General features: G+C 41.4%; 1 protein-coding gene across 1 annotated transcript in view; it reads right to left on the reverse strand.

Moving 5' to 3' along the window:
• The window catches only part of LOC133093006 (small ribosomal subunit protein eS4, X isoform-like), a 142,138-nt gene extending 118,966 nt beyond the window's left edge, over nt 1-23,172 (reverse strand). The window contains exon 1 of the mRNA XM_061192752.1: nt 23,008-23,172. Within this exon, the coding sequence (XP_061048735.1) occupies nt 23,008-23,172 (165 nt within the window). The remainder of the gene's footprint in view (nt 1-23,007) is intronic.
• Between the last annotated feature and the right edge of the window lie 2,241 nt (nt 23,173-25,413).

The raw sequence follows: 25,413 nt of genomic DNA on the forward strand, positions 1-25,413 counted from the left end.
AGCAAAGTTCACTGGCACTGCTCTGCCCTCACACTTCCCTATGCAGTGCCCTGTGCTCTCGTAACCCTGATGAATTCTAACTCAACCATTAAATCCAACTCTAATATCTTCCTACAGCTTTCCATGGCTTTCCCCTCCCACCTCACGCCACAGCATTAAGTATGTGCTGATCTGGGTCCTTGTGCAGCCTACAACCCTGATGGTTACAGCTCCATTATTTTGTTTCTGGTCCTTCTTTGTGACTGGATGGGGACAGCTGAGAAGTCATGGACTTTGATTTCTTCATCTTTGTTGCCCCCAGAGCCTGATGCATTACCTAACACACAGGGCTCGTTAGGTAAATATTTGTCCAATAGAATGTGTTGTATTATAAAGATGGCCTTTTAGTATCTCCTGAAACACACCTTTCAGGCATCTCCCTTTTCTGTGTTTGTGCATAAGGCACAAACACAGGACTGATCGACCAGCTGCTGAGCTCAGCAGGGCCTGGTGTTCTCTGAAGGACATAGGTTTATGATCACCTATTGGCTTGTCCTTACTTGGGCTCTAGGGTAAATAGATAATTAACCTCAGCTGTCTAGCGACTTACTTAACTTCATAGAACCTGAGACAGTGATAGTGTATATGTGTGTGTGTATGCACACACACGTGTAAAATGAACTTCGATGAATAAGCTAATAGGACCACACACAAAGCCTGACTAACAGATAGGGTAATGAATGGAACCTAACCCTATTCCCTAAAGCTGACCACAGACCCCTTCACTAGATAAGCTAGCCTTAAGTATAAAGATGCTCCTTCAAAGTGAATCTATGACATATACAATGGTGGGACTCCACACTGCATTATGTCTCATTCAAATAAGAATGTTTTTCATTATGGATATAATTCAAGGGTACCTATAGGTGTGCATATATGTATATATTATCAACACCTGAACAGAAAACAAATGTTAGCTATTAAGATGTCCATTGACATCAATAATGCTGCAAATTATATAGGTTGTAACAGAAAGGCCTTGGAGCCAGACAGATCTGTCACAGAATTTTTTATTCTATCATTTACAGTTGAGTATATATATATATTTTTTTATATATATAATTTTTTTTTTTTTTGGTTGCGTTGGGTCTTCGTTGCTGTGCACAGGTTTTCTCTAGCTGCGGTGAGCGGGGACTACTCTTCGTTGCGGTGCGTGTGCTTCTCATTGCGGTGGCTTCTCTTGCTGTGGAGCATGGGCTCTAGGTGCGCAGGCTTCAGTAGTTGTGGCACACGGGTTCAGTAGTTGTGGTTTGCGGGCTCCAAAGCGCAGGCTCAGTAGTTGCGGCGCATGGGCTTAGTTGCTCCGCGGCATGTGGGATCTTCCCAGACCAGGCTCAAACCCGTGTGCCCTGCATTGGCAGGCAGATTCTTAACCACTGCACCACCAGGGAAGTTCCGTCACAGAATTTTGACTTCATCTTTCCCTGAACCTCAGTTTCCTCATCAGTAAAATGTTGATGATATTGCCTGCCATTCAGGGTTGTTGAGAGGATTAAAGAGAAGAACAGTGCTTAGCTAGATAAATGGTAAATTTGTTATATTTCTTATTACAAGGTTTGCTCTTGTTTGACTACCATGTAACCTGCTAACACTGGACAACCTTAATTCTTATTCTCTAAAAGTCACCAAGTATCTCACCACTGACAAATTTTGTTTCCAGTGCATTTTAAGCTCAGCCTCCCTCTCTAGATCCACAGGGAGCTGTCCTGCCCAGGGGCTCCTCTGCTCTTCCTAGCAGGCAGTTCCCTCAAAGCAAGAGGTGAGCGCATTTTCTGTGATCCCACCAAGATTTGGCTGGGCTCCACATTCTGCCTGGTGACTCATGTCTTTTTGAGTTGCTGAATGAATTTAAAGTGTTGCCAAGGAATTTTGCAATTCACAGCAGGTAGATGCAGAAATTATAGAATCAGTTTCCTCGAATTAGTAACAATGGCTATTTGTGCCCACCAAAATGAGGACACCTTGGATAAAACACCATAGTCAAGTTTTCTTCATACTTCAGAGCAGACCCCAAAACACCAATGTCATTTTATCACCTTCTAGTGTACACAAATATACAAGTGCATAAAAAGAAAAATCCTATCCCAAGCAGATGGTCCAAATTCATAGGCATTAACAAATATTTTATAATCTTTTTAAAAATATGAACAGTGAACTGATGAAACTGAATAGACTGATGATTACATTATTCAATTACTTCACTTTAGATATAATTTTAAACCTTTCAAAAGACATTTGCCTCTCCTTATCTATAAAACTGATTGCTTTATCTCTCTGTGCTGTATCTTAGACAATTTTCTTGTATCTAGTTTTCAATTTATTATTTTTTTTTCTTTAGTTGTCTTTAACCAGATGATTAAACCATGTTCTGAGTTTCTATTTCAATGACTATTTTACAATTCTACAAAACTTATTTGGTTATTTTTTAATTTTTTTAGTATTCCAGTTAAACTTGTGTTGGTGTTTGGACTATAGCCCTTTGCATAATTTTTCATGGCTGCCCTACAAACAAAATGGCATATCTAATTTTTAGTCTATTTTGATTTACTATTTTAGCACTGCAAGTAAAACACAGAAACCTTACAACCATATAGGTCTGTTTGCCTTCTCCCTTTTATAGTATAGCTGTCATAATGCTTTACATCCACATGTATTGAAAACTCCATCAGTTATAATTTTTGCTGTCAACCGTCATAATTTAAAGAACTTGAGGATAGCCTTAAATTTACCCAGATATTTACTATTTTTATTGTTCTTCTTTCATTCCTGGAGTTCCAAGTTTCCCTTCAGTATCATTTCCTCTCAGCCTAATTAACTTCCTTTCGTATTTCTTTTAAAGCAGATCTGCTGGTAACAAACTCTTGGTTTTCCTTCCTGATACATTTTTACTGAATATAGAATTCTGGATTGACAGTATTTTTTTTAATTAATTAATTTATTTATTATTTATTTTTGGTTGCATTGGGTCTTCGTTGCGGTGTGTGGGCTTCTCATTGTGGTGGCTTCTCTTGTTGTGGAGCACGGGCTCTAAGCACGCAGGCTTCAGTAGTTGTGGCACACGGGCTTCAGTAGTTGTGGATCGCGGACTCCAGAGCACAGGCTCAGCAGCTGAGGCGCCCAGGCCCAGCTGCTCCGTGGCATGTGGGATCTTCCCAGACCAGGGCTTGAACCCGTGTACCCTGCGCTGGCAGGCAGGTTCTTAACCACTGCGCCACCAGGGAAGCCCTGACAGTACTTTTTTCTTCAGCACTTTAAACATATAGTTCCACTGTCTTCTGACCTCCATCACCTAAGAGAAATCTTTGGTTATTCGAATTCTTGTCTCCGTCTATGTAATGTGTTATTTCAAGGTTTTTTTTTCCTATTTTTGGTTTTCAGCAATTTATGATGTATCTGGGCTCATTTTTCTTTGAGTTTATCCTGCTTGGGTTTTGCTGAGCTTCTTAAATCTGTAAATTTGTGTCTCTCAAATTTGGGAAGGTTTCAGTCATTATATCTTCAGTATTTTTTTTTGCACCAATCTCTTTCCTTTCCTTCTGGAACTCAGATGATGAAAATGTTACACATATTGCCATTGTCTCCAATATCCCTAAGCCTCTATTCATTTTTTAGGTGAGTTTTTTTTTTGCTCTGTTGTTAAGATTGGATAATTATTATTGATCTATCTTTAAGTTCACTTATTCTTTGGTCATCTGCATTCTGCTACTGAGCCCATCCATAGATTTTTTTTTTTTTTTTAATTTCTGATATTGTACTTCAGTTCTAAAATTTCTGTTTGGTTTTATTTTATATTTTCCTATTTATCTGCATAGAACTTCTATATTTCCATTCACTGAGTATTTCTATCTTGATATGGAGCATAGTAATAGCTGATTTAGAGTCTTTGATCTCTAAACTCTGGGTCATCTTGGGGTTTTAACTTTATTGTCTTTTTCCCTTGAGAATTCATCACATTTTCCTCCGGGCTTTTTTTATTTGTTTTTGGTATGTTGTGTAATTTTTAATTGTATGTGGGACATAATGAATTATGTTGTAAGACATTAGGTCCTGCTAAACTCCTGGAGTATTTGTTTGTTTTGCAGGCAATCAACCCAGTTAGGTTTAGAATGCAAGTCTGTCTCACTGTCCCTGGACAATGGCTCCACTATCAGCTCAGTATTCAAAGCTGTTGCCATACTGCTTTGGGTCTGCCTCATATTTGCGCAGGTCCAGCATGAGCCTGGAATTTGTTCTGGTTCAAACACATATTTGGGGGGTCCCTTTCTTCAGCTCTCTCTTTTGACATTCCCTACACACTCTCTGGTGTCCCTTTTTCTGAACTGCTGGCCAGAAATATGTGGTTTATCTTACCGTTTAAGAAGCAGCTACAGATCTTCAACTGGGGTCCCATCTCAATGCAAGATGGAGAACTTAAGAGGAAAAATTCGGAAATTTACATCTGCATAGGTCACTTCTTCATATTTTGACTCCCTTCCCCAATCTGTCTGCTTTTGCTAAGTTTTCAGGTTTTCAGGTACTTGTTTTTTGTGCTTTGTACAGAGCGTTAGCTGTAATCACTAAGAAATAGGCTATACCATCTTGGCCAGCAGCAGAATTCAACTATTTGATTGTTTTTTCAACTTTTCCTATATATTTTTCATTTTATCTTATTCTTTTCTCATAGGTTCTATTTCTTCTTTTTATCTAATTATTTGAAGCAAAATCGTTTTATTTTCTCTATCACAATGTTCTATGATCTCAAGTTACTGCTTATGGTGAATTCTTACCCTGCCTATTTCATAATTTTGTATTGTGAGCTCATCTTGAGTCAAAAATCTTTTGGAATCCTTTGCAAACTGGGCTGTGAAAGTAGTCCTTCAGAGTGGCTTTGTATTTGCTTCTCCAGAGGCCCCTGGTAACTCACTAGCCAGAGATCAATTTATATGAAATTTCTCAGTATCATGATTTCTAGACCACAAAGATGGTATAATTTGGATGTTAATTTGTCAAGCAGATTTTGTTTTTGTTTCCAGCAAGAGCTCAGGCAAAAAGCAATCTTTCTTGACATCTCCCTGGGCCAATAAGCAGTTTGTCTAGTTTCTTTTTCACAAAGATGCAGCCAATTAGCAGACAATAGCAGTGAAAAGGTGGAGAATAGATTTGAAAGCAGTGAGTGATTAACATCCTCTCTAACCCAAAGCAGCTGAGCCCCAGTAAGGCCCCTTGATTCTTTTAGGCAAGTCTCAGAAACTCAGCTTTTCTTACTATCTTTCTGCATTTGCCACTACCAACCTGTCACTCTGTGTTCTCTTCCCTCATACCAGCCATGGACTAATTTCCTCTTTCATCAGCTGGAGAGAATAAACACCTACTCTGTTTACTTCACAGTGTCATTGTGAATTACGATGCTCAGAGTGTCAATAGCCACCTAGTCCCCAAACCAGTATGAAAAGACATACTTGAACTGAAGGGAAACTGAATTTTTTAAGGTTATCTTTGCTATCCCAGTGATGCGGACCACCGTGAAGTACAGTCCAGAGGGAAAAAAATAAGCAAATCCAAATTATGGTGCACATTTATCTCTACTTTCCCTGATGCATATAGATGTCATTGACCTTTAATCACTGGTCAAACCATAAGTTGTTTTGCAATGTTTTTGGATCTTTCAAGACTGGGGGTTATTATTGGGAGACAATTTTCCTTGAATCTCAATATTTCTGCAGATCTTGTTTGCAGAGATATTGACTTCCCTTTGTTCTGAACTATTTTTTCAAGGATATTCATATAGCAAACAGCCTTGAAATGTACATGTATCTTCCTCTAGAGCAAAGATGAGGTTTCCTTACTGCCTTGGAAGATAGAGGTAGTGTTTCCCATGAAGCAAAAGGCAGGCGTGCTTACTGTCCAGTTAGTATAATAAAGAAAATGTCTCTCCCTGAAGCAAAGGTCAAGCATGCTGACTGCATATTATACAAGATTCAAGTTCCCTAACAAACCCTGTTCTTCTGTAACAAACCCACTGCGTTCACAGGTATTGTCTGCCCTCTTCAAGACATCCCATCAGAACTTGGGCTTGGGAACTGGTGCAAAAATGCTGATTCTCTGGCATCTGCTACTGCTGTGAGTAACCTACTGTCCTTTGCCTCTGGCTCAGTCTCAACTCTACTAGCATCCTTGAAACCACGGCAGGTTAACCTGTTAGCTTGCAAGTAGAGTAAAATCTTAGACCTTCAGAGTCCTCGGCAGTTATATAATGTCTTTCTATGCCTGCCCAATGCTTCCATGGTATTTATTTCTCCAAGAGTGAGATGGTTGCCATGTATCCACATAGCAACTGGGCAAGGGCCAATTTACAGATCCTCTCCAGGTTCTATCTCAGAACTGTGTTTCTTAATACAAGTACATAGGTGCCAAAAGTGGTCACTGGTTTCTTTGTTTCATCCTCAGTTACACATATTTCTCTTTGATATGCATACACTCATATATCTAAACAGCTGCAAGCAGAAGCAAACACAAACAGATTATATTCTATAGCTACTATACGCATCTATGCTAAGCCTATACAAATGCATTAATAAACCCCACTTGACATTAAGGATGTAAAAACCCCATGTAAGCACATATGGTCACCTTATCTTTGATAAAGGAGGCAAGCATATACAGTGGAGAAAAGACAGCCTCTTCAATAAGTGGTGCTGGGAAAATTGGACAGGTACATGTAAAAGTATGAAATTAGAACACTCCCTGACACCATACACAAAAATAAACTCAAAATGGATTAAAGACCTAAGTGTAAGGCCAGACACTATCAAACTCTTAGAGGAAAACATAGGCAGAACACTCTATGACATAAATCACAGCAAGATCCTTTTTGACCCAGGTCCTAGAGAAATGGAAATAAAAACACAAATAAACAAATGGGACCTAATGAAACTTAAAAGCTTTTGCACAGCAAAGGAAACCATAAACAAGACCAAAAGACAACCCTCAGAATGGGAGAAAATATTTGCAAATGAAGCAACTGACAAAGGATTAATCTCCAAGATTTACAAGCAGCTCATGCAGCTCAATAACAAAAAAACAAACAACCCAATCCAAAAATGGGCAGAAGACCTAAATAGACATTTCTCCAAAGAAGATATACAGATTGCCAACAGACACATGAAAGAATGCTCAACATCATTAATCATTAGAGAAATGCAAATCAAAACTACAATGAGGTATCATCTCACACCGGTCAGAATGGCCATCATCAAAAAATCTAGAAACAATAAATGCTGGAGAGGGTGTGGAGAAAAGGGAACACTCTTGCACTGTTGGTGGGAATGTAAATTGATACAGCCACTATGGAGAACAGTATGGAGATTCCTTAAAAAACTAAAAATAGAACTACCATACGACCCAGCAATCCCACTACTGGGCATATACCCTGAGAAAACCATAATTCAGAAAGAGTCATGTACCAAAATATTCATTGCAGCTCTGTTTACAATAGCCAGGACATGGAAGCAACCTAGGTGTCCATCATCGGATGAATGGATAAAGAAGATGTGGCACATATATACAATGGAATATTACTCAGCCATAAAAAGAAATGAAATGGAGGTGTTTGTAATGAGGTGGATGGAGTTAGAGTCTGTCATACAGAGTGAAGTAAGTCAGAAAGAGAAAAAGAAATACAGTATGCTAACACATATATATGGAATCTAAGGAAAAAAAAAAAAGGTCATGAAGAACCTAGTGGCAAGATGGGAATAAAGACACAGACCTACTAGAGAATGGACTTGAGGATATGGGGAGGGGGAGGGGTGAGATGTGACAGGGTGAGAGAGTGTCATGGACATATATACACTACCAAATGTAAAATAGATAGCTAGTGGGAAGCAGCCACATAGCACAGGGAGATCAGCTCGGTGCTTTGTGACCACCTAGAGGGGTGGGATAGGGAGGGTGGGAGGGAGGGAGATGCAAGAGGGAAGAGATATGGGAACATATGTATAACTGATTCACTTTGTTATAAAGCAGAAGCTAACACACCATTGTAAAGCAATTATACTTCAATAAAGATGTTAAAAAAAAAAAAAACCCATGTAAGACCAGCTATAAAGTTTTATTATTATTACAAGAGCTAAGGTTAGCCACCCCTGAGCTACTTATTAGAATTTCCTCATTCCTGAATAGAGCTTTAGTTAAAAGTAAATCAGTGAGCACTCAGCTAAAACATTTGTTAGAGATCAGTAAACAGAAGTTTGTTTCCTCTGTCAAAGGCTAAAAGGGACCAGGGACCATGTTTAATCTGTAGATAGAAAGTATCACTGTGCCTCTCTGTTTTGGTTGTATTTCCCTGACAATTTGGTTACTAAGTTGTTAGATTCCAGAATTGACTCTTGATTGAGTCCACTTGGTCTAGCAATGCATATTAAATTAATGAACAGGAAATGAGTTAACTTAAATTCCCTGGCTATCTTATTTTTCTTTTGTATTATTTACATGGTATCAAAATCTGTTCCAGTAACTACGGACGCATAACAAATTACCCCCAAATTCAGTGGCACAGAGCAGTAACGAGTCATGCTCACTGATACTGTGGGTCAGGAATTTGGATGGAGGCACAATAGGCCCAGCTGGTCTCTGCTCTGATGTCTGGAGCTGCCGATGGAAAACTCAAAGGCTAGGAGCTGAAACTGTCTGAAAGCTTCTTCACTGATGTCTGGTGTTTGGTGGTGGCTGTCTACTGGGGGCCGTGTTTGTGCTCCACATTGACCTCTCCATGTGAGTTAGTCTGTGCTTCCTCACAGCATGGTAGCTGAGTTCTAAGGGCAAGTGTCCTAAGAAAGGGAACAGATGGAAGCTGTATCATTTTCATGACTGAGCCTTGGAAGTCACATAGCATCTCTCCTGCCACATCTATTGATCAGAGAACTCAAGTGTGCCCAGATTCAAACAGAGAATATACACCTCAACTTTTAGTGAGAGGATGTCAGTCACATTTAGGAAATTCATGTGGGATTGCGATATGTATATTGGTGTGGTCATCTTTGGAAAATACAATCTGCCACAGTATTTATTTGTGGTGAATTCTCACAATAATCTTACAAAACAGATGGTTTCATATTCTTCACCTTATAGATGGAAAATGGATCTTAGGCAAGTGAAGCAACTTGACCAAGATAACAACCATTGGTGAACCAGTGCCCACCCTTAACACACAAAATGCCTAAACACTTGATCATAAGAACAACCATTAGTAAACTTACCCATATTTGAGTTTTGCTTAGACAAAGAATTCCTCCTCCCATAACCAGAGATGATTCTGGTCTGTACCCAGAGCCACTGCTTTCAGGATTCTGTTGACCTTTCTAGTTGATCTGGCCATTATCCCAAGTTTCAATGTGTAACATCTAGCACATGACCTGCCCTTTTAAAGTTCTTATTTTAACAGCTTCTGGGACTGTATTGGCTTGGTAGAGGAGCCTAGAGGGTCTCGTACAGCGTGGTGGCAACATGAGTAAGCTCTGGAAGCAGATAAACGGGGTTTAAATCCTGACTTTAACACTTCTTGTTTTAATACAGTAAATGCATTACTTAACTGCAAAGCCTCAGTTCCTTAACTACTGAAATGGAGAAAATAGTATGCTTCTAGAACCTGGTACAGAAGGGGCATATTAATAGAAATACACAAAGTATCACTGATACCTGACTCCATATTTTTAAGCAGCATCCTAGGAACTTTCTAATTATAACTAGATGTTTTCAAGTGGTGCCACATGAGCTTTTACAGATACATCACCATGGATGCCCCCCTTAGCTTCCTCTTCTGATCCAGATGTCCCCCCCACCCCTTGGCAGATGCCTCCAGAAGTCACCTGAGGGCCGTGCCTCATCACTACTTCAGTTATAGGTGCTCCCCCAGGAGAAGGCTGTCTTCTAATGAGACAGTAGCAGCAATCCTTCAGGATGCCTGAGAGGAACAATATTCAAGTCCTCCACCATTCCACTTGGGTCACATAGGAAAACAGTTTCTTCTGCTTTTGCTAGTAATTTCTCTCTCCAGGGGGCTTGTACCATCAGTCTTTGGAGCCAGGATAGAACACTGCCCACTACCATAACCATCCCTCCTCCCTCACCCAAACATTCCTTCCTCTTTCTTCAACCAAAAGCAAAAATACATACAACTTATGCAAGTTCCTTCTTCTCAGATCCATCCATGGCTTTACAGACTCTCCTGACTTGCAATAGTCACGCTACCCTTTACATGCTCACTCTTTTCTGCACTTCCTACTCTGATTTTATATCCTGGTCAGTCTCTCTCATCTCTTGCCTTTCCCTTTGTCCTCTGCGTTTGTAAAGCATGGTATATCCAGGTGGGGGTTAGCTTCCGTTAGCTGCTTTCTGTAAGGGGAGCTGTTGGCCTGGTTGGCCCATACTGTGTATCCAAATTTTATTATTTAGATCCTTCCTGTGAAGCAATCAGATGTAACATTATCAGGAGAGGTCTTTAACTGCAGATTTCATTTAAAAATTAAATAAAAAAGAATGCATTGAGAATGACTCAAACCCCATTGTGGAAAAAGAACTATAAACAATTCACACTTGAATAACTTAACCTGAATGTTATTTGCAGTTTAGTGTATATTTAATTCAACGTAGGGCTGATGATAACTTACAATCCCTCATCACTAAGAAATTTTTCATAACCCTTGGCCAGTTGTGGCTGAGGGGAGTATCTCTGCCATGGTCCTATTTACATGTCCTTCTTCTTTCAGATCCATTGCCCCATGCTGAGCCCCCTTCTGTATGTGTCTGTGTCTCACTCTGTCTGGGTTTAAGTGGCCACTCTCCCGGGTCAAGACTTAATGCCAATTATTTAATGCCATCTCTCTATCTGTAACTACTCAAAGCTCACTTTTAATTCAAATTCCTCATCAACTCTATTTTTCAGAGGTTGCTTTCTCCAAGTATGTTCTACTAACTGCTATCTCTGGCTGCCTGCTGCCATAAATAGCACTCAGTCTCCACATCCTGTGCCACGGGCAAAGAGAAGTGTTGTATAGCCCCAGGCACTTTGGTGGGAAGAGAGCTACTTCCAGTTTGGATAGTAAAAGAAAAGCTTCCCTTGTTGCCCAGATCTCTGATACTTCCTGTGTTTCCATGGCAAACTTCCCTCCCCTGGATGCAGCTGCTTGGGAGGGTTGGGAAGAGAAGAATTATTAACCATTTTGTTCCCACAACATATGTTTTATGCTTTCTCTTTTCCCTGCACACTACATTTCACTTTCTGTCCTTGTTCCCTTTTTAAGCACCCCCATCTCCATACACATACTCTTTTTTTCAGCTCTCTCAATGTGTGGGGTTACTCACTTAACCCCAGAAAACCTATCTTTTTGGCAGTAAAATACTGGATTCATAGCAGTGCCACTAGAAAAACATTTTTTTTAAATAAGTCCTCTGTTTTTAGAATGAGTAGGCCCTTGAACCCCTAAGCCAGGGCTGTTGGTCACTCCAGGAAGTCACCTGCAGCTGTAAAAACCAATGCATATAATGAGGATAGTATTTTTGGCATTTTGAATATGTATTCCCCCTTAAATTACGCTCCTTTGCAGCTCTGGCATCCCAGCTTAGCCAAAAAGCTGACTGCTCCAAGGAATAACAGGCCATTGATCATCTTTGAGTCATAAATCCGACGTTTACAAATCCACATCAAGACAACAGTTATGAAAGCCAAGCTTTGGGTAGAGAGAAAAAAAAGAAAGAAAAGAAAACCACTCCACATTGCCCTGACCTCATTTAACACAGTAAGAGCCAGACCTGGCCCACCAGTGGGGTCTCACCATGGGCCTAGGGTAGAGAGAACTCAGGACAGAACACAGGAGGCTGCAAATGTGCCTGAGCATCATAGCCTCCTCCCTACCCCATGCGTACCCCTCCCCCGAAAACTGGGATGTGAGCGTAGAATGGGATTTACATAGACAGAGAGGTGCTTTTGCCTCCTTTCCCATTTGGGACTCAGAGCAACTTGCCACAGAATGGCTGCAGCAGAGGAATGCTGGTTGTACAACATGATTGTGTGGGGAACGCAGGGGGAGGAGGCTCAGTTTAACCCTTCAGAGACTCCCTTAGCCCTCATATGACATCAAAAGTGTCTAGAAGTTTCCAGATGCCCTGAGAAATGAAGCAGGCTATATCCGATGATACTGGGTGGAGAGCTTACCAGAGGGTCACTGTAAGGGGCCACAGGGGAGTCTGCTAGGCTAGAGGGTCAGATGGAAGGGACAAGAATGGAAGTGATACCAAATCAGCAGAGAGGACAGTCAAGCCCCCCAGTGAACCACAAGATTACAGAGCATGTGTCCACCAGCTGCTAACTTCAGCTGTTGAGCGGCAGCCACCAGGCATAAAAAGGACATCACTGCAGAGAACAGAGGAGCCAGGATAGTACAGATGGGTCTGAGGTGTCTCTTTCCCACTGCCATCAGGTCAGAAGGCCTTATTCTTGCCATATACTGAGAAACCATCTCAGAAAAGAAAGAGAAAAAATTTTTAAATTCTGAATGACTACCCGAAAGTTACTGTTACCCACATTTGCCAAACCGGGCTAAATTTTACATTTTTCCCTTTGTAGTAGGCAGCTTCTAAAGATTTCTCCCAGTGATCCCCACTTCCTAGCATTCATGGCCTTGTACTTGTGCTTGAGTATGTTGAGTATGGTTTGGACCTAATGACTTGCTTCTCACAAACAATACAGCAAAACTGTTGGGTTGTGACTTTGAAGATTTGGTTTGAAAGAGGATTTGGTTTCCAATTTGCTCACCTCTCTTCCTCTCTCCTCTGCTTGTTCTGATTAAATAAGATACCATGTTGTAAGCTGCACAATGGAGAGGCCCATGTGGCAAGGAACTCGGGAAGCTTCTGAACAATAGCCAGAAAAGAACTGAGGCCCTCAGTCTTACAATTCACAAGGAACTAAATCCTGCCACCTGACATGGATGAGCTTGACAGATTGTCCCTCAGTCTAGACTTCAGATGGAACCCAGCTAAAGTAACCAATTCATTTCAGTTTTCCCAAGACTTTCTTAGTGTGAGCACTGAAAGTTCCACATCCCAAGAAACCACTCAGTCTTGAACAATCCCACACAGTTAGTCACCCTAGATCCAGCCCTAGATGACACCTTGAATGTAGCCTTCTGAAAGACCCTGAACCAGATGACCAAGCAAAGCCACACCCAGATTTGTGACCTAGTAATCATGAGATAATAAAAGTGTGTTGTTTTAAACTGCTGCACTTTAGGGTAATTAGTTATGCAGCAATTGATAACTACTACATTCTTCATTACCAAACAAATTAAAAGTTCAAGAGAAAGATCAGGTCAGCTATAGAAAAATAAAGAAGCTGCATTTTTCCTTGTGCATCTGCATGTAGTGTGAGTTAAATTAGCAACTCACTATAAATGTACTATACTTCTAAACAGTTGATTCCAGGAGCACAGTTTTCAGAAAGAATGAAGAACTAGGTATGCCCCTGATCTTCAAGTTTAAAAGCAGATTAAGAAATCCAGGCACAATCACCTGACAGATCAAAAATTGCTATCACGGGCTTCCCTGGTGGCGCAGTGGTTGAGAATCTGCCTGCTAATGCAGGGGACACGGGTTCGAGCCCTGGTCTGGGAAGATCCCACATGCCGCGGAGCAACTGGGCCCGTGAGCCACAACTGCTGAGCCTGCGCGTCTGGAGCTTGTGCTCCGCAACAAGAGAGGCCGCGACAGTGAGAGGCCCGCGCACCACGATGAAGAGTGGCCCCCGCTCGCCGCAACTGGAGAAAGCCCTCGCACAGAAACAAAGACCCAACACAGCCAAATATAAATAAAAAAAAAAAACTTCTTAAAAAAAAAAAATTGCTATCACAAACTTAGTTTCTTTTCTAGACACTCTATAAGTAGATTAAATAAATTTTGTAAGTCAGGCAATTAATCTGTCTTGTAGACAGGACCAGAACCAAAATATCTCCCTATCTCAGGAAGCAAGTATATCATAAAGCCAATATTGAATACGAGTGGAAACTCTTCAAATTTTCTCCTGTCACAGGAAAATTGGCTTCATTTAGCCAATCTACTACACAGAGATCAGCTCTATACCATGCAGACTGGCATTTAACAAATGCAACTTCATGATTATCAGGCATACAATGTAGTATATTAAGATCCTGAGTATTTTCAGTGATAAGGCTCGATCAGAGGCAGTGGTTGAATGATTAGTTTCAGGCATGGAAAAATATGCCATGGAGGCCAATACAAATGCTTCAGTTTCAATTGAGATAACAACAATAGCCATAGCCATAAATATTTGTACAGTGTTTCACAGCTCAGAAAGATTTACACACACTTTAAATCAAAGATTCTGACACTTCAACTCTGAAAGACACCTAGGGCTGAAAGAATTCTTTTCATTCTCATTTGATAAGAAAAATTGAAGTTATAAACATTTAAATGATTTTTCCAAAGTCACAGATCTGGGATTCAAACCCAGACATCTCCGAATGGCAAGTGCTACTTACTCTCTTTCCTCCCCAGCAGCAGAGAGAAAGTGGAAATATTCATGAACTATCCAGTTTCCTACTTTCACTGGGAAATGATCTAGGAAGCACTGTGGAAGGCAGAGAGGATCTATAAAGTATATTTATGGTAACAGCAGAACTGTTATGCATCATTGTGGGGATTCTTCTTTCCCTAAGCCCTGAGGTCTCTGAAACACTGCTCTAGTAATAATGACGGTTTAGGTCCAGATGTAGAATAAGTTTTTAGTTGAAGTGTCATATGAATAGAAAATCTAGAATTACTGAGAATAAATTATGTTAGAAATTTGAAAAACACATGGCAAGTGCCCTGAAGTATGGTAAGTTCAATTCAATTTAACAGACAATGATTGAGTCTGCCTCCCATAAGCCAGGCAGTAGTATTCCAGACCTGTGCTGTACAGCATGATAGCCAATATTCACATATGGCTATTTAATTAAAATTTAAAAAACTAAAAATCCAGTTCCTAGTCACACTAGCCACATTTCAAGGCACCCAGTAGCTATATGAGGCTAGTGACTAATTATAGAACATTTCCATTATAACAAAAAGTTCTACTGAACAATGCTATTAGACTCTTAAGAAGAAATAACCAAGTCTCCCAGAGTAACTCACATTCTCATACAGAAAACACTCTACTTTATAAGTACTCTAAAAATGCAGGAGTATAACTCTGGCCAGGCTCTCTAACAATGTCTTATGAGAGGTAACACATGACTTCTGGAATCATTCCAAATAGGTACTAGCTAATTAGAGGCTTTTCTCATCCTTTAAAGATATTATGACATGTATTAAAATGTCATGCCTTCTATTTTCCTCATCTTACCAATATTCCATAGGAACCACACACCAGAGTTAACATAAAATACTAGATAGTCTCTATTGTAGAAGTGTATTTCCTGTGCACCACCATCCTAGGGAACACGCCAGGCACCACAGTAGCCACAGAATGGGCTGCCCTTTCATCCCTGAAACAGGTCTGCCAGATTTATAGACCTCAACTGTTGACCCAGTCATTCGTTGGGCATGCCTGAGAACAGGAGGATTGGATGCGGAGCAGCGAGTGGCAACATGACTCAAGGAAGCAGTGACCTGGCTGGCTATGTGTCACAGCAGTGAGCTCTCAGGACCCACCCTTCCTAAGTCAGGGTCCTGGCCTTGAGCAGAGCTGTTTGGCCTCAGCTAGATGTCAGCAGAGCAACCTGGCACGCAGCTCAGAGAGTTTTCCAGCCAATCTCACTGCCCCACACAGCCCCATCCTGCTTGTCCATTACAGGCAAGCTTCTCTCTAGTATACTAGAAGCATCTCTAGTATACTGGACAAAAACTGTCCCAAAAGACAGTACGCATCAAAGTGAAAAGGAAGGACACTTGGAAATCATCCTTCCCATACCCTGAATCTCATAGAAGCACAGAGAGAAGTGAGAGACATGAGGTCACCAGAACCAGGGTAATCCTGTTTCTGCATCTGTGAAATAGAGAGATGTTTCCACACAGAGATGTCATGTCTCACCAGCACAACTACAGTCACCAGCATCATGCTCCTGTGCTGTCCCAGCTCTCAGTTCCTCACACCACCCTGCAGTGAGTAGTACCAGCTTTTAACTCTTCTCCTGTGGACAGACTTGTTTCTTCTGTACTGCTCATGTTTTAATCAATGAACAACTCCAAATCAATGACCAACTAGTTGACTCTTGGTCATTCTTCATGGGAAACATACCAACAGAAGTCTATAGTAAGTATAGATCCCAACAAGACAAATTCAATTTGGGAAATAAGGATCTAGGCCTGTTGCCCCAAATACTATAACTGATAAAATTGCTACTATCATAAAACCTGATTCACCCAGCTCACCCTGTCATTATAATTTTATTCCTGGGGGGGGGTGTCTTAAAATATTTACAAATTTCAGTCACACAAGCTTCAGGTGCAAATAGTCAACTCATAATGAACTATTAATGCCTTAATAAGGATTAGGATACAGCTACCCAGATTAAGAATGGGACACCAGATGAATCCTGCAGATTTAGCTCCCTAGGGGTGGAAACAGCCCCACAAGAGGAAGTTTAGAGCCAAAGACAAAACCTAACTTACATTGAGATTGTGTACAGGGCAGGCCTCATTTCCAATGGTGAAAAAAGATGAAGTTTTTTCAATAGGTCATGGGCTCTTTAAGTTACAGTCTTGAAAAATCAGCCACTGAAATAGTTTATGAATCTGTGGGTACAGCACAGCGAAACATTTAATCAGGGAACAGAAAACCTTCTGGAACAAATAAGCCAAATGAATGCCTAGAAGTGGAAATGTTAACTAGTGATGTAAGTTCAGAGTACAGCTGTGTCAAAATGAGTCAGGCTTCTGGCCCAACAAGCAAAGTCTATGAAAGATATAGAAGAATTATATTGTTTTTCCTAAACTCAAAACAGTGGACTTTTGCCATGTTAATTCTGAGTTTCTGAGATGAGATACAAGAAATTAAGAAAGCAAAATGGAATGGTTATAAAACAAATACTTCCTACGTTATTGTGTTGAGGAGACAGGGTTGTATTTTTTTTCTTCTGGCAGAGGAGTGATTAGACATCTTTCAGGAGATATGCCTCAGATTTATTTCAATGACCTTATAGTCTGGGTATGATGGCACCAAAAATATACTCAGTTTATTAGTTAATGTCTAATGAATCACATTTTGAGTGTTTTAGGACAATTCATAAGCTCTTGTGGTTCATTTGGTCCACAAGACATCACTGAACAAACCACAGTGTCAGTGCCTGCATTGGCTGTTCTGCACTCCTTGTGGAAGAATGGTTCCAAGAACCATGCAGGGTGGGACTTTTTGCCAAACTAATCATCCTAATTGTCCAGCAACATGATCAAGACTTCAAAGTATCAGTCATTACTTATGTAGGCTTTGGGAAGAAGATAAATCAGTTTCAACAGGTTCTGATTAAAACTGTTCTTAATAATAGTAACTATCGCAAACGGAGACATTTGTCAGGCACGATAATAGGCACTATTATTTTTTCCATTTTATATTTGAAGTTTAGGCAGTTTTTAAAACTTGCCCACGGTTACATATCTGGTATGGCAGAGCCAGGGCCTCCAGGAGAGACACTGGAATGCCTCTGCTGGCAACAACTTCAAGCTACACTAAAGTAGTTCTCAGTTGAATTGAGCAGAAAAAAACTGACCAAGTCAAATAACTAGCAAACAGTGCAGAACTGTATGTAATAAAATGCTGAATAGTGGAAAAGAGATTCTAAAGTCCTAGAGAGGTTCAGCAAAAGAGAAAATCCAGACTGGAAGACACAAGCAAGGTTGGCAATAGAAGGTGCACTGTGAGCTGGCCTTTGGAATGGCTGTGACAGTACAGATACAAGAGCAAAGGTGAGAACAACAGGAGGAAGAGGTTAGAAGGTATGGGAGCTATGAAGAGGCCAGACTGAGCAAACGGTACAGGAGAGAAATAGTTGTCCACTTTTAGGCTTATTCCCAATTTTTAAGCTCACAAAGAACTCAAGGGGCATACAGATCAACCCATGTAATACGTAACAGCAGACCTGATAAGGAATTGCACTGGAATCTCCGTTACCCAATCTACAGTGCTTCCCATGAGCTACCATGCAGAAAGGCTGTGCTCCATAATCCTAATTCAATCTAATGTTGATTGAGCCCCTACCTTGGACAGATACAGTGCTAATTATTGGGAAGATAAGAGTGAAAAAGATGTCCGGTCCCCAGGGAACTCATGTTAAAACCACGTAAGTACACAAATATTTGTGGAATGAGTTGGCCTGGGGAGGAGTGTGACAATAGATACACTAAGTGTTAAAGGAAGAAGGAAGGAGTATCCCATCTCTCTTGAGACAGGAAAGACGTCTGAGCAGGGACATTTGATATGGGCCTTGCAAGAGGAGTGAACTATGATCACTCAAGAAAAAGAGAAAGAAAGAACAAACAGCAGGAGCAACTGGCTGTAAACATGGAAGGATCCTACATATGCTATTAGAAGGAAGGGCAACCCAGCAGAGCTACAGCTGAGAAGAGCAGATACGTGAGTCGGGAGGCAGAGCTGCCAGAGCAGTCTTAGATGACGGGGGTGAGGGATAACATAAGGAATCGGAACGTAATTGAGGAGCCACAGAAAAACTTAGCATCGCAATGAGATTTGATCTCTAGTTTAAGATGAAAATCTGGCAGCAAAGTGAAGAACAGATGTGTGTGTTGGGGTGGGGCGGGGAGAATGAGTTAAAAGGCTCCTGAGCTATTCAAGAAGAAGCCCAAAGTCAGGTGATGGTAACAGACAAGACGAAGGATTCATGAGGCACAGAGGTAGATTAACAAGGCTTACCAACGAAAAGATAATGACGATTTCTGATTTTAATGACTTGGTGGATGGTGGTGTCACTAAATAGGATGGGGACATCAAGACCAAAAGCAATCAAAGTAAGTACCACTTGAACTAGAAAAACACTGAAAATTCTGAAAACACATTGATGGATTCTCAAAACTGGGTGATGGCATTTTCTATAATGACGGTGTAGTCCGCCAGAGCAGATGGCTCAGGGGAGTGACAACAAGGACAAAGGACCTCCAGGTCACTAGTTCAAAGTCACAGTTCTCAAATGTCCAAAATTTGTTCACATATCTGACAGCTGTTCAATGACTTACGTAAAAGGAATTAGAGGTCTTAGTTTAGGTTCTAGCAAGACAGGTGTTCCTCTTTATAAATGATACTCAGTGTTGATTTTTTATGAAGTTAAACCAGTTCTCACCCTTGAGTTGCCTGCTGAGGTGGTTTTGGACTAATCAGAGTCATTTTCTTCCAAAAGCATTCAACCATGGCATAGTTGATTTGTTTAAAAATTTTAAAAGTCAAGGATAGGAGTTGGCAAAAATTGATAAAGCAATCATTTAATATAGCTCTTTCTGCTTCCACCCATCCTTCTTTATTCTCATAATGTCACTTCCAAAAAGGTATCTGCCACATTTCGTGTCTCTGTTTCTTTCATTTCTTTGTCAAAATTTAGATCCAGATAAAGCATTCAGCCTGCAGTAGTGGATCTCTCTGCCTTTGGAAGATAACACAGTGTCACCACAGGTTTTTGGATTTTATATGTATCTGTATATATATATATAAAACATGTGTCCTTCCTTTCAAACCCAAAGTTCCAAGTGGAAGGATATGTGTCCTGGGCATTAAGTGAGATATACAGGGTGTTCCCAGAGGCCTCCACAGCAAGAGACTCTTTGAGGTGCAGGGGAACCTCAGACCTCCATGGTTCCATATTTGCTTACCCTGTCCCCATGTGTGGACTGGCCCATGGCAAACCACCGTAAAAAAATGAAGTCTCATAAGAAATGTGCTTGAATTTGTACATTCCTTGGTGTCGGCTAAAGCCACAGGAACTTTGGCTGTATTTTAAAGTTACACCCATTCCCCATTGCAGTGCAGGTCTGTGAAATAATGCCTTAGCTCTGCCAAAAACCACAATGATTATCAACAGTGTAAGTAATCAAGTAAAAGCACTTTTCCACAGCCCACTGACCAGACTGTCAAGAAAACAAGAAGTAGTAGCAAAAATTGATTGCCGTTTGCAAAGATAATTTGTCTGAATTATATTACTGTATAGCAACAGTGATGCATGTGTGCCTGGCATATTTACAGTAAGCATTTTAGGTTTAATTTAGAAATCTGAGTCATTAGAAAACTTCTCTCTCATTATGATGAAGGGGCCACCGTGGACTCAGCACTATTACAATCTGAAGAGGGAAAGGGAATAAACAAGCAAGCTACACACACTAAAAGCAGAGAGAATTACCACTGGGCTGAAATAGTGGGAAGAAATTCAAATTATAGATAGTTGCTTACTATTGAACAGTTAACACAAGCATGGTTATTTTACATTATTAAGCAGCTTATTTTTAATGTTCTAATATAAAGTGATATGGTCACTGTTTTGTTGTTTTAAACCCTTCATTTCTATGAGGGAAATAAGGTTTCAAATTGTAGGAAACAGGCCAAATAGATCAACCAAATTAGACTTCCCCACCCCTCACAGATACCCCTATGCTTCTTCTTCAATAATTGCTAGCATCGGTATTCAATAACTCAGGCTGCAAGATGTTCAACCCTATGCTGCTGGAAAATCTTATTTAAATTGAATTTTTCCCTATTCAACTCTTAATGTCAGAATCTGGAGGATGTCTGGTGAAAAGCATCAAGCCTTACTGGAAATTAATGTAGCGGAAACATAATAAACTTGGGCCGGAGGCCTCCTCCCAAGATTAGTAGGTGTGAATCCGTGGTTCAAAACCTGGTTGCATACTAGCATGGCCGGGAAGCCTTTTTTAAAATACTGATGTTTGAGCAGCCCCCTCCAGGGGCCATTTAATAAAACATCTGCTGAGAATGGGGCCCAGGCACAATTGGGTTTTTGAGCCCCTCCCCCGTAGGTGCGTCTAGTATACAACCTGGTTTGAGAATCACTGTTTCATGTTCTGGCATGCCTGTGGAGACAGAATTTTGTGCGTATTTGCCTAGAAATACTTTCGACTGATTACACTAAGAGCCCTTGGCATTCACACTTACATGTCCATTGGAGACACCTGGGGAATTTTATGAATGCTGATACCTGCGTCTCACCTTCCAGGATTCTGATATTCTGGGAGTGGACAATCACTTCCAAGTGACTCCAATGTGTAGCCAAGTTTGAGGGCCACTGCTCTCCATCTATGAAACTGATGAGGGCTGAGCTGGAGGTGGTCCAATATGAGTATTAACAAGACAGGGCTCAGGGTAACCTACAGACGTCACACCAAAAGAATAGGAATCCTTCCTCCTGTTGCCAGCACTGTGATGCTGACATTTAGACTGTACAGAAATAAGCACATAAACAATTGTCTATTCTGAGTAATAAGATAGAGTTGTTTCCATAGAAACAACTGACTAATAATCATAATGGCTAATTAGATAAGTAATTTCCAAAACCTATTTGGATGATAACTAATGTAATAAACTTCAAACTCCTTGTTCAGTGACATGTTTCTTCCTACTTCTCTTAATGGTCTGTCAAGGCTTGGCACTCGGGTCAGTAAAAACCAGTTTTTTAAACCTTAACACCTCCAGAAGAATTACTGAGTGTAGAGAAAAGTAGCATACAACAAGCTTGAGTGTGGAGTCAAACAGACCAAAATCTGCATCCTGGCTATGCCATGTATTAAGCAGCCAGCCTCAGGAATGGGGCTGAACCTTCCCCCCTTGTCTTCTCGTCAGTAAAATGGCAGTGATGCCACCACCCACAGCATGGTAATGAGGATTTGAGAGAACGAATTTCTCTGTTACAGTGCTTTGCACATAGCTATTCCTAGAAAAAGCATAGTAACTATTATTAAAATCATGGCCTAAATCGGGGAGCTGTTCAGGGTTAACATGATACCAAAGTTAAATTTCTCCAGACAAGATGACCACAAATAAAGTTCAAATGACTCCTTACTGCCATCTCATCAGAATACAGAGTCTTGCAATGATTGGGTCTCACCACCCTATTTTTCAGCACATTTTGGGTTTTTTTGGACCAATGACCAAGCTATTTGGTGGTTCTCCCTGGTGCTATTACCCTTCCTGGCCACACTGGTTTCCTTCCATTTTCCTCAGGGTAAACATGACTGGCCTATTCTTGATGTTCCTTCATTCCTCTCCTATTTCTGCCTCAGTGCGGCTACCAAATCCATATCTCGCAAACAAGGTTCTGAAACAGAAGATGCCACCATCAGTCTTATCTACTCTGCTAACCAAACAAGCCCAGGTGATGTGCTCAGAACCCTCTGTCCCTTTCCCTCCTTCCCAGAGTCGGCATCTTAGGGCTGGGAAAAGTATAAAATTCATGGCTCTGACTCCCTTATTTTATAGATGAGTCACAGTAACTACCTCAGCAGAAAGATTCTAAATGACTGTTCGCTTTCACACCCTCAAGGTACACCTCAGCAGCCCTATTGGGGAGGTATTGTTACAGAGGAGTAAACAGAAGCCTAGAAAAGATGGAAAGTGACTTCTGCTGAAGTCACACAGCTGGCAGAATTGGGATGAGAACTAAGGCCTGCTGATTCCTAGTTCAGTGCTCTGCATAGGAAGCACGTTTGCATCTTTCCAGGTTTTTCTCAGGCTGTCTGCATATAGCACCCCCATAGTGAAAGTGTCATCCGTTTATAGCGCAGAGGTGAAGTGATATTCATTTTTCCCTGAGAGACTTTCTCGCAGATAAATGTTTTATGGCTGAGTGCATGACTGACAGCATTCAGCAATCTAGCCAGGTCCCACACTGTAAAGTAACATAAAGTGGTCCTAGGAGGTTCCCAGTCTCCTCCCCAACACTGACACTGCAAATGACAGTATTAAAAGGAATTCTGTGAACCGCTTACGAACAAGCCAAACCCACTATTATTGTCCCTAAAAGCCTGACACGCTTGGTACACAGGCTGGGCAGCCCCATGCGATGCTGCAAGGGCCTGGGTGCAGCACACGTTGGATACCCCGGCTCCCAAAGGAACACCAGAGGAGACCGCGGCTTTCCTTTGAGCCACCATTTGCCTTGGGATAAATACATCAAGAAGCAATTAGTGCCAGTCATATTCTACCAAAGGCAGGAAGATAAGACCACTAGTGAATAGCAACTGGTTAGTGGCCTATTAACACTTTTGGTCCAGTCTAAGGAAAGCAGCATGAATGTATTTTCCCAAAATGGTACATGTCCTCTGATGTTGCAAGTTATTTTAAAAGGTTCAGGGATAAACCTCTGTTTAAATTATGTGGGTTTTTTTTCCCAAGCGTATGCATTTGAAACACACACACACATACACACAGCACATTAAACTCATGATTCCCTGCCTATTATTGCTTAAGATGAGGCTAAATTTAATTGCAAAAAGGAAACTGACTTAAAGAAAAATTGATGGTTCATGGCTTTGGTAAAAATAGCAACACATTTAAAATGACTCCAGTTTGGGAAACATCAGTGTACTGGTTACAAGCATGATAGGCTTTGGAGCTGAAAGGACTTGACCTTGAATCCTGAATCTACTGTCTTGTAATTGAGTGACACTTAAGTCTGTTTCCTCACCTATGAGGTGAGGATAATGCCACTGACCTCAAAGAAGCAAAGTTTCAATTAAATGAAATACTATAGGTAAAGGGCCTGGCATATCTGCTGACTATCATTATTATTATAACTGCCTGGATAGATTCAATAGACTGAATAAAACCAGCCCTATCAAGCAAACTTGGCTGATGCCATTTGGAGAGGAGTCACACTCAGACTCTAGACTAGCTGTCACCAGCAAAGTCCATTAACAATTCCCAGAGAATAAAAATAGAATGTGAGTAACAAAATAAAGTCTAACCTTTTTTTTTTCCTTTGGACTTCGTCTAGTTTTGCTGGCTCACAGGGTACCTCAGGCACCAGTTACTTCAGACCAGAGTTCCTCGTGCGAAATGGCTGTGCCTAGTTCACCTCAGCTCAGGGGCCTCGTGCAGAAGCGCTGCGCACAAGACACTGAAATTCAAGATGGCCACGGCGGGCCGTGCGCAGAGAGCCTGCGCCCGGCACGGCGATCTGGAGCGGTGAGCAGCACGGCTGGGCCAGCCCCGCGAGATCTCCGCCGCTCCCCCCACGGAGACCCCATAAAGCAGCCCCGCCCCCCGCCTATGGGGAGAGCGTGTGCTCTAGAGCGGGAGTGCGAACTTCGCCGTTATCTGATGGAAGAAGGAAGCTTTCCTTTGCTTCTGAACTGAATTTGGTCTCCTTCTACTGGCTTGAAGGACACCAGGCGGGAGGACCCATGTTGGGGACTGACTTGGGAGGGTTCGGTAACATAGGGAAGTCAGTGCTGCCCATGCTAGGCCTGCTACCCTGTCACAGCTCCAGGGCTGTCGTGACCTCCCTGGTAGCACCATCTGCTCCGAGCGAGCCGCAGTTCACCAGCTGGTGGGAGGCAGAGCTCTTCCCGGGCGTAGCTGTCACACCGTCGTGCTAACCCCTCCTCCAGGTGTGTATGCTGACGCTCTGCAAAGCTGTCTTCTCAAGCAGCTCGGGGGCCTCGCAGCACGTCTGTATCCCGAGCACACTACGCAGAACTCTGCTCCTTTGCGAGGCCAGACCAGGGACAGCCGGCATCCTGACCGCAGTGAGAAACAGGAGAGGTCTCACTAATGGCTGCCATAGGCTGTCTTGCCTTGCCTTTGAAACAGGCGATCCTGGGAGGATTTCGTCAAGAACCCTGCGCTGGCAGATGAATGGAAGCAGCTATTGCCTCCCCAGCAGAAAGGTCTGAACAGGCACCTTCAAGCCCAGATTGTCATCTGCCTACGAGGCTTGGCAGCAAGGCTGATGCCTCAGAGAAAACTAAGAGCACCCGGTCTCACCTGGCAGACTCAGGGCCCGTGCTTGTTATTCTTCTTTTCTATCATAAACATCACATGTCCTCAATGTAGAAAATTTAGAAAATATATAAAACAAAATTTCCCAAATGCCACAACTCAGTAAGAACTATTAACATTTTGATATTTCCTTCCAGAATTAGGAATTTTTTTGTACAGTTGTAATGGAACTATTTATATATTTAACATCGCATCAGAAATTCCCCATTCTGATGTTTTTCATAACGGCCAGATCATTGCATCATGTAAGTATACTGTGATGTGCTTAACCAATCCCCTATTAGCGGGTATTTGCATTTTCATTTTTATTATAATTAATTCTGTAATAAATATCTTTGTGCATGCATCTTTATCCACATTTCAAATTATTTCCTTAGGAGAATTTCTATTTC

Source organism: Eubalaena glacialis, chromosome 6 (genome assembly GCF_028564815.1).
Source record: "Eubalaena glacialis isolate mEubGla1 chromosome 6, mEubGla1.1.hap2.+ XY, whole genome shotgun sequence".
NCBI classification, from domain to species: Eukaryota; Metazoa; Chordata; class Mammalia; order Artiodactyla; family Balaenidae; genus Eubalaena; species Eubalaena glacialis.